This window comes from Gracilinanus agilis, chromosome 3 (assembly GCF_016433145.1).
Source record: "Gracilinanus agilis isolate LMUSP501 chromosome 3, AgileGrace, whole genome shotgun sequence".
In the NCBI taxonomy this organism is placed as follows: domain Eukaryota; kingdom Metazoa; phylum Chordata; class Mammalia; order Didelphimorphia; family Didelphidae; genus Gracilinanus; species Gracilinanus agilis.
Window position 1 is genome coordinate 99,981,914 of NC_058132.1, and position 15,372 is coordinate 99,997,285.

At 39.9% G+C, this 15,372-nt stretch overlaps 1 protein-coding gene across 1 annotated transcript in view; it reads left to right on the top strand.

The window, feature by feature from the left end:
* The window catches only part of CAPN5 (calpain 5), a 176,941-nt gene that overhangs the window by 149,149 nt on the left and 12,420 nt on the right, over positions 1 to 15,372 (top strand). The window contains exons 4-6 of the mRNA XM_044668164.1: positions 8,559 to 8,767; positions 10,953 to 11,145; positions 11,969 to 12,162. Of these exons, the coding sequence (XP_044524099.1) occupies positions 8,559 to 8,767; positions 10,953 to 11,145; positions 11,969 to 12,162 (596 nt within the window). The remainder of the gene's footprint in view (positions 1 to 8,558; positions 8,768 to 10,952; positions 11,146 to 11,968; positions 12,163 to 15,372) is intronic.

The window sequence follows — 15,372 nt, forward strand, 5'->3', positions numbered from 1 at the left end:
CCAATAAAAGTCCATGTGCTCTCATCCACCAAAGTGTGCATTCTTTCCTGGACAGTATTTCCTCGGGGCCATTTTGTTGCTCCCCTCTTTGTTTGCAATCAATTGATCAATCAGCATTTATGCTCCAGGCACTGTACTGGGGTTACAAAGATGAAAATACAATAGATGCTGACCTCTCGGAGCTTACATTTTATTAAGAGAGACAAGTACATATAAAAATAAGAGATAAAGGGAAAAAATACAAGGTAATTGCTGGAGGGGGTCAAGGAAGACTTGGTATAGATGGCATTTCAGCTAAGTTTTGAAGAATGCCAGGGATTCCAAGATTATTGTGAGCATGGGGTTCCATGATTCTCATCCTTATCATATCACTGGGAGGAAGAGAATATTGGTGGTGAGGAAGAACTTGACATTCTTGAAAACTCTGTACTATTTCCCAGGGAATCTAGCTCCATCCATTCCAATTAATGATTGCTTAAAGCTCTTCTTCCTAACAATTAGAATTCTCCAAATTTGAGAGTTGGGAAGCTCTTTTTTATCTGAAGCTGGATGGCACTGCGTAAGGTTTTAGAGTCTTCCTGTTCATGTGAGGGATGGAATTAGATACTTTCTGTGCTTCTGGATATTCAGGACAAGGCGTGTCCAGTATATACGGCTCACAATAATATGCCACTATTTCAGATTTGCAAAGAGCATTATATCACTTTTTTATGCCACTTTAGACTATTATTTAAAATTTGAAAAAAGAGTTTTTCATATTATCTCATTTAATTTTCACAAAACAATCAAGTACGGTTGATATTATTATCGTTCCCATTTTATAGACAGAGAAACTGAGATTTATAGCTAGTCAGTGTCTGAGGCAAGATTTAAACTCAGATCTTTTTTATTCCAAATCTAATGCTATCCACTGTGTTACCGAATATATTTACTTATGGACACTGTACACCTCTCTCCCCAGATGCCACAATATGCACACTATATTATTATTATTATTATTATTATTATTATTTTAAAACTTTTACCTTCTGTCTTTTTAAAAAAAACAACCCATTACTTTCCATCTTAGAATCAATACTAAGTACTGGTTCTAAGACTGGTTCTAAGAAGAGTGGTAAGATATAGGCAATTGGGATTAAATGATTTGCCCACACAGCTTGGAAGTGTCTGAGACTGGATTTGAACCTAGGACCTTCCATCTCCAGGCCTGGCTCTCTATCCACTGAGTCACCTTAGCTGCCCCTATCTTCTGTCTTAGTATTAGTTCTAAGGCAGAAGATTAGCAAGGGCTAGGCAGTTGGGGTTAAATGACTTGCCCAGAGTCACATAGCTAGAAAGTGTTCAGGGCCAGGTCCTCCCAACCCCAGGCCTGGCACTCTATTGCACATTATTATATAATAAATTTTTACCCGGATGCTCTGACTCCACATTAAATCCTCTTTCCACTGAATCATAGCAATTCACATTTATAGGGCACTTTAAGGTTTATACTTGGCTTTTCTTATAACATTCCTGTGGGCTAAGCAGAGTAAACCTTGCCCCATTTTATAGATGAAGAGCATATGAGTTTTAAGGTCCCTTCTTGCCAGGATGGGACTATGGCGATAAATATTTAACAATCAGCTCTTTGAGGAGATTTACTTACAACACACTTTAATATTGAATCTGTGCCATCAATAGTTTCTCCATCACTTTAAGTTTTAGACAAGTATTTTTTTTTGGTTTTTTTGTAGCTTTTTGCTACTAATTTGTAGCTTTTGCCAATTTCCCTAGGTGTAAATGCTCATAATGAAAATTAACCATTTAACAGTGGTTCTCTGGAACTGGTTCCAATATTGCTTCTAGCTCTAAATACTATGACCCCTTGAAGAAGTGACTTTGAGTCCTCAAAATGGCAAACATAGAAGGGCTCTTAGGTGTCATCTAGAGCAGTGATGGGCAAACTTTTTAGAGAGGGGGCCAAAGGAAAGGAAATGCTCATCTGTCAGTCTGGTTCTAAGGCAACCGTTTTGAAGTTTCATTGTATTGTGTCCTACTCATTGTATTCTTCAGATTAGGAATAATGTCATGCTGCTGGATAGAACATTTCAGAGGGCTGCATCTGGCCCACGGGCTGTAGTTTGCCCATCACTGATCCCTCTAATTTTATAGCAGATGGAACTGAGGCCCAGTTAAGGGAAGTGACTGGTACAAGGTCTCATGGTAAGTTAGTTAATAAACATTCCTGTTAGACCCTAGCCCTCCTGTGGAAAGCCAACAACCCTCTTTCCCTGGAATTATAAGCTCTAGATGTGAAAGGGAATTCAGGAAAACTAGCTAGTTCAACCCATTATTTTTCAGAGATAGAAACTGAGTCCCAGGTATTTTTAAATGATTTGCCCAATATCCAATAGGTAGTAAGCACCAGCAGTGGGGTTTGAATTCAGCTATTGCAATGTATATCATACTGCCTCCTCTAAGAGATCTGGCCGCTCTTTCCTGTTCTTGCTACCACCCTCTGATGTGGAAACCACAGGGCAAAGACAGGTGTCCCAAATTGAAAACTCTCTTGCTGTTGTTTGCTTGGGAAGGCTCTGGAATCCAGCCATGTCTGGTTCTGAGGCCAGAGTAAACAGAAATCCCCAAAGCTTTTTCCTATCGATTGCATCAGCCCTGGTTGTACTTCTGGGTCCCTTCTCACTCTCTCTGCTTGCCCAGAATTAAACAGCAGCCAGGATTTCCAGGGCAGGGCCATTTCACTAGGGTGCTTGATGAAAAAAGCCAGGTCCCCCAAACATGCCACTGAAGGACATAGAATATCTGAAGAACCCGAGAATCTTAAAGTCAAACAGCCTCTTCAGATCTTAGGGTCATTTTAGGGTCATTGACTCTTAGACTCACATTAGTATAATGAAAAGTGTTATTAATGACACTTTTAAAAAGATTTACCAAGTGCTTTCCCCACAGGGCCCCCAGGAAGGCAGGTTGCATAGTTAAAATCACCTGCATGTTAGAGATGAGGAAACTGAGATTCAGAGGAGGGGAAATGACTTGCCCAGCTACTAAGTGAGAGAAACATGGCTGAAACCCAAGGCCACCGATGAGAAGTCCAATGCTTTCTTTATCCTACCCAGTTGGGGATCAAAAATTCCTAGAATCTAGAACCCTAGCTTGACTCGGATTCTCAGAACTTCTGAGAGCAGCTTAGCTGATCCTCCCATTCACTACCTTTTCAGGCTGGCCCCTTGCCAACCCTAGCAAGAGAGACAGAAAGAGACAGAGATGGATGATAGATGGATAGATAGTTTAGCCAGATGATGGATGAATGGATGGATAGTTTAGATAAATGATAGATAGACAGAGAAAGAAAGAAAGAAAGAAAGAAAGAAAGAAAGAAAGAAAGAAAGAAAGAAAGAAAGAAAGAAAGAAAGAAAGAAAGAAAGAAAGAAAGGAAGGAAGGAAGGAAGGAAGGAAGGAAGGAAGGAAGGAAGTTTATTTGACTCTTGGATTTTTGTGGATATAAATACAAACAAGCAAGACAGTTATTGCCCATAAAAAGCTTGCATTCTAATAGGGGAATATAATATAGAAAGGAGGTTGGGGCATGCACCTGGAGGCATGGTATAGAGATGTCTAGGAAATGACATATAAGCCTGATTTTGAGTAAGATAAGTAAAAACGCTCCCTTCTGAAAGCCCAGCATGTTTAGGGGCCATTCATGCAGTCTTTATTCTGATCCTAGGCTTCCTATTCTTATTCTTCCCGCCACTCTTTGAGAGTAGTGATTGTTTTATTCTTTATATTTATACAAATGTATCCCAGTGCCTGGCATATAGTAGGCCCTTAATAAATACCTGTTGATTGATTGATTGATTCATTCATTCATTCATTCATTTACACAGGCCTAGAATGCATTTCATCCACATCTCCACCTGTTAAAATTTTTCCAGAGCTCAGATCCTCTGCTACCTCATCCACGAAGCCCTCTCTGATTCCTCAAGCTAAAAATTGAGTTCTCTTTCTCAAGTGGCCTCATAAAACTGACTCCTCTTTTCGTGTCCTGATTTTATTCAAACTTGTATCATAGTTCAATGTTTGTGTCACTTTCCCATTAAACCATGAACTCCACAAAGTTGGGAAGTGTCTTGTCTAAACTTCAGATCACTCCTAACAGATTGCATAAGATTTTGTACACAGTTGGTGCTAAATAAATGTTTGTTGTGTGAATGGTGTCAAATAGATGTTACATGAATAAATATACTCTTTCCTATATAAAAGACAACTTGATATGGTGGATAGCACAGTGGACTTGTTTAGGGACTTTGTTTAAATGTCCTGAATATTTAGTAATTGAAGTCATAGATCTAGGACTTCAAAGGGTCCTCCAAGGCTATTTAATTGAATTCTTTTGTTTTACAGTTGAAGAAACTGAGGTGCAAAGAGGTTAAGGGAGATCCCCTAGGTCACACAGGGAGTAAAAATCAGAGGCAGGATTTGAATACAGATCTTCTGACAACAAAGTCAATTCCCTTCTCCTGTACCAAGCTGCATTTTGACCTCAGGCCCATCCTTCTAAGTCCATGCTCCTAGTCATATCTTGGTTAAAGGGAGAGTATATAAGACCTAAAGTAACCTGAAGTTACCCCCATGTAGCCCTGAGAAGCCTAAAAATAATAAATAGCTAGTATTTATATAGAGCCTGGAGCAGCTAGGTGGCATAGTGGATGGAATGCTCGGCTTGGAGTCAGGAAGACTCACCTTCCTGAGTTCAAATCTAGTCTTAGACACTTACTAATTGTGTGCCCCTGGGCAAGTCACTTCACCCTGAGTTTCCTCTTCTGTAAAATGATCTGGAGAAGGAAATAGCAAATCATTTTAGTATCTTTGACAAGAAAACTCCAAATAGGGTCACTAAGAGTCAGACACAACTGAAAAATGATTGAACCACAACAAATTTATATAGTGCCCACCATGTGCCGAGCACTGTGCTAAGAGCTTTACAAATATTATCTCCTTTGATCTTCCCAACAACCTGGGGGGGGCACAGGTACTATTATTATTATCCTTATTTTTCAGTTGAGGAAACTGAGTTAAACAGAGGTAAAGCGACTTCCTAGGAAATGTGTGGCCACATTTGAACTCAGGTCTTCCTGCTTTCCCCACTGCACCCATTAAAACATTAAGTTGGTGAGGAGAGCACCTGCAGGAGCCCCCTCCCTCCTGCCTCCCCCCAGCCCCAGCCCCCTTCCCTTAGGAGCTGCTCTGTGCCTGCTCACCAAGAATCATGAGCCCGACTGAGGATTAGGACTGGAGCAGCTCCCTCAGCTCCCCGTTCCCCCCTCATCACGAGGCCCTGGTGACTCATTAATCGGCTTCTCTGGTACTTACCAGGCTTTACACAGAGCCTCGTTAGCCACTAATGACCCCTGCCAAGTCCTGAAGGAGGTCCCAGAACTAGAGAATGACAGCAACTCAGAGGCAGTTTGTCAGTGGGGAAGAGCCCTGGATTTGGAGTCAGATCCTGGGTCTAAATCATGCTCTATTCCTGCCTAGTGATGTGGCCTTGGGCAAATCTTAGATCTCTAGTCAAAAAGGGTTTCGTTTTTTTTCTGCCAATTCTGTTGCTTCAATAAATACCTCTGTGACTTTGAGTAAGTCACTTGCCTTCCCAGGGCTTTGATGTCTTCATCTCCGAAATACTTAGAGACATCTCTATCCACTATTCTGATTCCTCCGGCTAAAAATGAGTTCTCTTTCTCAAATGATTCCATAGACCTCTCTCTTCTTATGTCCTGATTTTATTAAAACTTGGGTCATAGTTCCATGTGTCATTTTCCTACTAAATCGTGAGCTCCACAAAAAATTCAGATCTGAGGAGCTGAAAGGAATTTCCTTCATTCACGTCATCTCATATAGTTCTCCAATAGCGTTCATCCAGTTCTCAATCCCAGCTCTCCCTCCTTTTATTCCAGTCTTAAATTTCATTTCTTTGGTTTGTTGACATTCCCAAAATTTCCCCCAGTATCCTTCACCTTCCCATAGAAAAAGAATATTTTTGTTATTTTTTTCAATTGCTTTTTCATGTTTTATTTTCATAGCTAACATTTCTACGTAAAACAATAAATAATATTTGTGATAATGGACACAAAGAATATTTTTAAAGAGAAAAAAATCAGTAAAACTGATTGATACATTGAAAAGCTCTGAAAATAAAATTTAAAGTCAATACTTGTGGACCCCATCTCGGCAAAGGAGTGAGGCAAATGAAGCTTCCTTCTTGTATCCTTTTTTGTAATTTCACATTTTCTTCTCTGCATCGTCCCCCCCCCCTTTTTAAACCTTTACCTTCTGTCTTAGAAGTGAAACTAAGGAAAACAAAGATGAACTGACTTACCCAAAGTCACACATCTAGTATCTAAGGCAAATTTGAACTCATGTCTTCCCAATTCCAAGTCTAGTGCCCTCTGCACTAAGAAGCCACTTAGATGCCTGTTGTGTATATTATTTTCTTGGTGGCTCCGTATCCAGTCAGGTTATATAAATCTTTCCACACTTCTCTGTTTTCATCATTGCTTCTTACGGCTTAGTAATACTTCGTTACATTCATTTGCTACAGTTTGCTTAGCCACGTCCGAGTTTATAATCATTGACTTTGTTTCCAGTTCTTTATGACCCCTAATGTGATGTTACCACAGTAACTCTTAGAGAAAATTCTCTTCTTTATCATGGGAGATTGACTTGAGGGCCAGAGGGTTATGGGACTATAGATTTAAGGGTCATTTTTAGTCCAATTTAGTGTTTTAGAGGTGAGGACTCTGGGGTCCAGAAAAGTTAGGTGATTTACCCAAGGTTACCTAGTTAGTAAGTTGTAAAGCCAGGCTTCAAATTAAACTCTGGCTTCAAATCTTGCCCTTTTCCCCATTGTCTCAGGGGTAACTGTGCACATAGACTGGTAGACGAGATCTGTATCTGGTTTCTCTGATGGATTTCTTCCCTTTTGGCAAAACCACATCTCGGATTCCCAGTGCTACCCTTCCAGTCATGCTGGCTTCTTCCTGAAAGCCCAGCACCAGGTTTGAGGAAAGGAAGCCGATGTCCTCTGCACCAATGGTGCCGACCTCAAATAGAAACAGATCTCTCTAGGTTGCATATTGATTTAGAAAACCACAAATTCACATCACTTAGGCTTTGCTATATTTCTATTTATTTTGTTAAATGTTTTCCAATTATGTTTTAGTTTGGTTTTTAACATGGGGAACTTGGGGGGCAAGTTTTTATGTCTGATGTATAGGACCTGTTCCAAATCATAGAATCTCAGAGTCGGAAGGATCCCACAGATGAATCATCTGGTCTTATTCTCTGATACCAGTATGGTCTTCTCTATCATCTCGAGAAAGAGGTCATCCAGAAGCCTTCTGCCAATAGAATGTAAGCTCCTTTGGGGCAGGGACTATTTTGTTTAGTTTTAGTTTTTGTATTCACAGCATTTAACAGGCTATCTGGTATATGGTGGTCACTTAAGAAATACTTATTCAATTGGATTGGACTTCAAATGATGGCAGATTCACTACCTGCTGTATAAGTGGAAATCTTGTACCCCTGGACTTCATCTCCCAGCATTCCTTTCCCTGTGTCTCCACGTTTGCATGTTCACGTGTTGTTTATAAGTTTGCAATAAGCCAAGCCCTCTTCTCTCGTGACTGGGGCTGGGTTAACTGCCTTTTTACTTTAGCTTGTTCATTTTTCTTCAAGTTATTAATTAATAAATCCTTATAAAAATATAATATTTGAAGTATTTGAATATTAATTTTAAATCTTACACTGCTCAAATAGCTCATTCCTTTTGGAAGCTCTAATTATTTGTTTGTTTTTTAACTCACTTTCTATCTCAGTAACAACTCTAAGACAGAAGGGCAAGGGCTAGGCAATGGGGGTTAAAGTGACTTGCCCAAAATCACACAGCTAGGAAGTATCTGAGGCCAGATTTGAACCCAGGTCTAGCTGACTCCAGTCTTGACATTCTTTCCACTGTGCTACCTGGCAACCTCACGCTCTAATTTTTCGTTTCTAATAGGAATCTAAAACCTGTCTCCTTATAATGGCTATTCATAGAGTTAAGGACCTGGGTTTATACCCTAGCTTTCTCACTAGCTTGCTTCATGACCCCGGGCAAATCATTTCCCCTCAATGAGTTTTCTGTTTCGTCATCTATCAAATAAAGGTAATAATCTTTATTCCTCCTAGGATTACACTAAAATTTTTCTTTAAACCTTCATCTTAATTTTATAATAATTATTACTAAGATGAGGCAGGTAGGTGGCACCTGAAGTCAGGAAGATTCACTTCTTGAGTTCAAATCCAGCAGCAGACACCTTTTATCTGTGTGACTCTGGGCATGTTACTTAACCTTGTTTGTATTAGTTTCCTCATCTGCAACATGAACTAGAGAAGGAAATGGTAGACCTCTCTGGTATCTTTGCCAAGAAAACCTCAAATGGGATCACAAAGAGTACAACAGAAGGAACTTAAGAACAACACCATCACTAGCATTCCTAGGATGATTCTTTGTTTGTCCCCAGGTTATCCCCAACTGGAAGGAGCAGGAATGGGACCCTGATAACCCTCAAAAGTATACGGGCATTTTCCATTTCCATTTTTGGCACTTTGGAGAGTGGATTGATGTAGTCATTGATGACCGACTGCCAACAATCTATAATCAGCTCATCTACTGCCATTCCAATGTGAAGAATGAGTTCTGGTGTGCTCTGATTGAGAAAGCTTATGCCAAGTATGTTACCCTATGCTGGGGCAGCTGGAGGGGGGAGAAAATTGGCAAGGGATTGTTGTGGCAGGGAAGAGGGATTTTGGTCTCAACTAATTAGGAAACAGATAAAAGTAAGAAAGTTAAAATTAGAAAGATAGAAGAACTATTTTAGAGTCATTTTAGTTGCCTAGTTATCAGACTCAAGCCTCCTCTTTTGACATGTAGTCTTTTAATTTTATAGCTTTTCCAACAGCCTGAATGTGTACATAAGGAAACCAGAGAATGGAGGTTGGGTTTTGTTCCATTAACCTCTAAGATTCATTCAAAATCCATGTGTGAAAAAATAATCTTGCCATCCTTTTGGCCTATTACAGTGCCTTGCAAACAGTAGTTACTTAATAAATATTAATAGGATCATAGCATTTCAAGAGCTAGAAGAGCCTTAGAGCATAGATTGTCAGAGCCTTCTCATCTGCCCTTGCATGGGGCCTTTGCTGATGGTTGCCCAAAATATTCTAGGAGTTATTCTGAGAATTTTTTCTGTCTTGTGAGATCTGTTTACTGGGGAGAACTGATTCCTACCAGTGTCCGCCTTTCTTCTTCTGGAAAATCTTGGAAGGAGGACTGTGGGGAGATGAGGCAACCAGTTGGGTCAGTTTATAAATTGCTGTACTTGGAGTCAAAAAGTTGTGCCTCAGAAGCATACTAGTTATGTGACCCTGGGCAAGTCACTTAACCTGTCTAGTCTCCCAGGGACACCTCCTATTAGTACCAGACTTAGCCCAGACCTTTGATCAGCTGTAGCTCAGAACTCCCATTCTCAAATGATCAGCCTTTCTGAGGCCTGGAATTAAAGATGTGTACCACCACACCTGGCTCAGAGACTCTTCCAAGATTAATGTCCCTAGTGCTTTCAGTCCATTGATGGTTGGCCTAGTCTCCTCCTCATAGTGGACTTCCTCCCTCCCTCCCTCTCTTCCTTCCTTCCTTCCTTCCTTCCTTCCTTCCTTCCTTCCTTCTTTTCTTCTGCTTCTTCCTTCCCTTCCTCTCCCTCTTCCTTTGCCCCTCCATCTCATTCTCTGATTTTCTGTGTGTAAAAAGCCATGCCTCCTAGAAGCACATTAGTAACTCATCCATAATTGAATCTTTTTTTTAACCCTTACCTTCCATCTTGGAATCAATATTGTATATTGGTTCCAAGGCAGAAGAGTGGTAAAGGCTAGGCAATGGGGGTAGGTAAGTGACTTGCCCAGGGTCACACAGCTGGGAAGTGTCTGAGGCCAGATTTGAACCCAGGACCTCCCATCTCTAGACCTGGCTCTCAATCCACTGAGCTACCCAACTGCCCCCTCATAACTGAGTCTTAAAAGAGTTCCCTGGCCCACTGAGAGGTTAAATGACTTGCCTGGAGTCACATAGCCAGTATTTGAACCAACATCTTCATGACTCCAAAGTCAACCCTCTCTCCACTCTGCATGTTGTCTCTCTATTTTGTCAAAATTCTTTTTAAAATAAGGCCCCCAGATCTTACTACACTGATGGGATTTGACCATGTAATAAGGGCATATGCCATTAGACAGAGGAACCAGTCTCCTAACTCCAGAATACCTCTTAATCTAATAGCCTCTTGAGGATACTATAATTTCTGGTTTTTTAATATGGAAAAAAAATGAAAATGCTGAGCTTCATGGCTCAGGGACCATCTAACCCCTAAGGAAATATCCTCCTCGAGGCAGGGTACTCCGAGGACAGAGGCAAGGAGTCTAGTGAAGTCTAGTGTCTAGTGAAAAGAGCCTTGAGTCAGAGTTCAAAGACCTGAATTGATGACTGATCTTTGCCAAGTCCTTTCCTTAGATGAAACTCTTCCTTCCTTTCTAAAATGATAATATCTTTCTCTCAAAGTTGTTGTGAGGGTCCAGTAAAATAAGAGAGGTTGTGGGGAAAGGGAGAAAGCACAATTAATAATAATAATAACAACAACAATAATAGCTTACATTTCTGTAGGATTTTGATGATTATGAAACAACTTGACATCTTTGATTTCATTGTATTCTCACAACAAACCTGTGAAGGAAGGAGGCTGAGATTATTATCCCCATTTCACAGATGAGAAGATGGAAGTCATTCTAAAACTTGGGGCTGGCCTTTTATATGCCTTGGAAGGAATGATCATAGCCTTTTCTCTCCTTACTTCCTGCTTTCCCATTAGGCTGTTAGGATGTTATGAAGCTTTAGATGGAGGTAACACCGCGGATGCCTTGGTGGATTTCACAGGGGGCATCTCAGAGCCCATTGACCTGACTATCGAGGATTATGCCAATGATGAGACATTGCGGAACCAGCTCTTTGAGCGAGTGCTGAAGGTCTTCTCTCGTGGTGGCCTCATCAGTGCATCTATTAAGGTGAGAGGACTCCTTGTCCAGGCCAAACCCCAGCTTAAACTGAGCTCTGGACATCCCACCAATCCTCTGGAGGCCTGAGTCATAGTGTCCCTAGGGACAGCTTCCCACATAGTTTTCACAAGGAATTAATATGAATGTTGGGAACTTGATTTGAGATCCAGGGAAGCAATGGCCCACATTCTGTTATTTGAATTTCTGAGACATTCAGGGTTTTTGTATGTGTGTGGGATGAGTGTGGGATCTTGAGAGGGTGCTAAAGAGAACGGAATTTGATGTGAGAGGTCCTTTGTTTAAGTCTCAGCTCTACCATTTACCATTTGTGTGTTCTTGGGGAGGGGGGGACCAAATCTGTTCCCCTTGCCGACCCTCAGTGTCCTCATCTGTAAAATGAGGATAATATCTGTACTACCTGTCTTATAAAACTCATAAAAATGGTGTAAGATAATGCATGCAAAGCATTTTTTATGCTTTAAATTTGCTTTAAATTTTTATGCTTTAAATTTAAGCATAAATGCTTAAAGAGTTATCCAAGTATCAGCCATTATTATCATTTGCTCAGGACAGATATGAGGAATATTATAGGATTTAGAGCTAGAAGCAAGTAAGGGGCATCTAGTTCAACCTTCTTATTTTAAAGATAAGTAAACTGAGGTTCAGAGAGAGAATATGACTTGCCCAAGGTCATAGTCACAGCAAGTTGCAGAATCTAGATTTAATTCAAGAGACTTGACTCCAAATTCAGTGCTTTTCCCCTCATTTCTTATGGCAGAGGGGAGAGAGCGATGATTTCCTCTTCCCCCATGATGTTTCTCATGTCACTTAGGCGATGACGGACTCTGACATGGAGGCCCGGCTGGATTGTGGACTGGTGAAAGGTCATGCCTACGCCATCACAGATGTGAGAAAGATTCGTCTGGGCCATGGCCTGCTGTCTTACTTTACATCAGAGAAACTAGACATGATCCGATTGCGAAATCCCTGGGGGGAGAAGGAGTGGAGTGGTCCCTGGAGTGACACGTGAGTCCTTGACATTGGGAAGGTGTTTGCAAAGGCAGTGGTTGAACCTAGAAATGGAAGAACAGAAGGACGAGGGAAAGGAAAGAGATTTCGTTGCTCTGTAGTTGGGTCAGGCACTGTGAAGGAGCTGTTGGTTTTTCTGTAGGAGAAAGAATTTAGAGGAATTTGTCCAAATATTTCTACGCTATGGGTAGCCTGAATTGGGGTTGATTTAGAAGAGTGATTCCCAAAGTGGGCGCTACCGCCCCCTGGTGGGTGCTGCAGCAATCCAGGGGAGTGGTGATGGCCACACTTTTTTTGTATTACATTCTATTCTGAGTTCAATAAATAGTTTCATAATTTCCAGGGGGCGCAAAGTAATATTTTTTCTGGAAAGGGGGCGGTAGGCCAAAAAAGTTTGGGAACCACTGGTTTAGAAGTTGATGCTAATTAGGCTAAAATTAGAGAACAGACCAGAACCAGCCCCTTGATTTTTTTTTTTTTTACCTCTTACCTTCTTCCTTAGAATCAATACTATATATTAATTCCAAGGCAGAAAAGCAGTAAGGGCTAGGGAAGAGCTTAAGTGACTTGCCTGGGGTCACATAGCTAGGAAGTGTTTGAGGCTAGATTTGACTGATCTCAAAATCCTTGACCTTGGCCCTAACCTGGGCCCCTTCTATAAAACAGCTGGGTTTTAGAGTTTTTAAGGCTATTTTAAGATGATTGTCTTTTTTTTTTTAATTTTTTAAACCCTTGACTTCTGTGTATTGACTTATAGGTGGAAGATTGGTAAGGGTAGGCAATGGGGGTCAAGTGACTTGCCCAGGGTCACACAGCTGGGAAGTGGATTGTCTTTTGATAAAGTGCAAATGTTTATGTTATAGTATAGCTATGGAGGAAAAAAACCCGTTTTAATGAGATAATGATCTGAGAAGTAATCTAGACATTTATGTATAAACATCGCTTCTCCTTTGATCTCATTTTAGAAATTAGTTCTTTGTGTAAAAAACTCAGTCATGCCAGTTTGATCTTGGACTTCAGAATGAGGCTGTTCAGTTAGTGCCAATTGTCCTGTCTCTTCTTTGAAGACCAGGAAATATTTGCTGATTGAATGAATGAATGACTGATAGTAATAAATAGGCTCTTAAATATTGACTTTTCTCACTCTCCATGTGATGAAGCTCAAAGACAAATTTCACATGGCTAGTACTTAGACTTGAACCTAAGCAGCCTTCTTACCCTAAATAAAGTGTCTTTTTTTTTTTTTTGGTTGAATGACTTAATGAATAAACTTACAATATGTCCCCTCAGCGGAAGGTACCTCGGAACTTAGAATGTTAGAACTGAAAGGGAAATTTAGAACGTAGGGTGTGATAACATAAAACATGGAATTTCAGAGCTGGAAAGGACCTCAGAACACAGAGGTAGAAGGCTCTTAGAACATAAGAGTATTAGTACTAGAAATGACCTTGAAACATAAGAGTATTAGACCATGAAACATGTGAAAGCTGGCTCATAGTAGTTGTTTGATTGAATGATCAAATTTAGGTAAGAAAAAAGGACAGAGGAAAGAGTTGGGCAAAATTATGTGAGCAAAGACATGAAGATGAAAGAGCCAATTCTCTAGTGGGAAGTGAGAAGACTTGGTTAATGAATGAGTAAATGCTTCAATAATTCATACACATATATAAATTCACAAATACACAAATATAAATATCTGTATGAGATATAAAGAGATATGAAAGAAATCAAAGACTGAGCCTTGCCTTCAGAGGGCTTGCAGTTTCACACACTAGATGTCCTCGCTTTTAATTCAGTCTTGCAAATGTGTCCTCAATCTACCAGGCCACATCAGTTTACCACATAGTTTAGATAAATCTGTGCTAAAGGTAAAGTTTGGATCACATGACCTCCAAGGTTTCTTTTAACATTGAGATTCTATGATTGTAAGTTCTACAGTTTGATGATCCAAAAGGTCCTGTAAATCCAAGATTCTATCAAGTTCAAAGACTGTATGGTTATATTCTAGGACTATATGGTGGTATTCTAGAATTGCAGAATAATCTAACATCATAATATTCTATCATTATAAGACTCTAAGATCTTAGAATTTAAAAAAAAATCTTTTCTTAATGCCTTTTGTTTTTTTATAGTCAATCCTTTCCCGTAAAAAAAAATATATATATATATGTATGTATGTATATATATATACACACACACACAGAACCCTCTTTAGCATCAAAGAAAAACAGTCAAGCCAAATTTGTAGAAACCAATTCTATATGAAATTCTAAGTCTAAGATTCTGGGGTTCTTTGATCCTGAGATGCAATGAATTTAAAATTCTATTAGATTATTAGTCTACCTGCTTTCCAACACTGATCACACTGATAGAGAAAATAATTAGGCTAGTGTTTTCCTTGACTTGGATGGAACAAATGATTACTCATACCTCAGGAGACAGGTGGCTATTATGCAAGACTGATTTGTACCAGATATTTCTCCTACTATTGTGTATATTGTTGCCCTGGCTCCCTGCCTGGGATATTGATGTTTTCTCTTCCTGTTATGAGAGGCTATGTACAAGGGAGTGCTGGTAGATGTTTAACAACCAGTTCTTGGGAGGAGGATTTACACACAGTATACTTTAAAGTTTAATTTTCATTAAAAACATTTTTCCATTACTTTTTAAAATCTAGACCAGTGATTCCCAAAGTGGGCACTACCACCCCCTGGTGGGTGCTGCAGCAATCCAGAAGGGTGGTGATGGTCACAAGTGCATTAATCTTTCCTATTAATTGCTATTAAAATTTTTAAAAATTAATTTCCAGGGTGCTAAATAATATTTTTTCTGGAAAGGGGGCGGGAGGCCAAAAAAGTTTGGGAACTACTGATCTAGACAATAATTAAAAAAACAACAACAATAAATCTAACTCTGATTTGTAGTATTGGCCAGTTTCTGAAGTATAAATGCTTACACTGAAAATTTAACAATCGTCTCCCTCGAGCTGGTTCAAGTTGACTCCAGCACACTCGTAACTATATATCATAGCAGGTAAAGCAACTCAAAGTCGAGAACACCTGGATTCAGATCCTTCCTTAGATACATATTCACTGAATAATCTTAAGTAAGTACTTCTTAGTGCCCCCATGCTTAATCATAACATGTCCAAAACAAAACTCAATCTTCACCCTAAATCCTCCCATCTTTCTGTATTCCCTAATATTG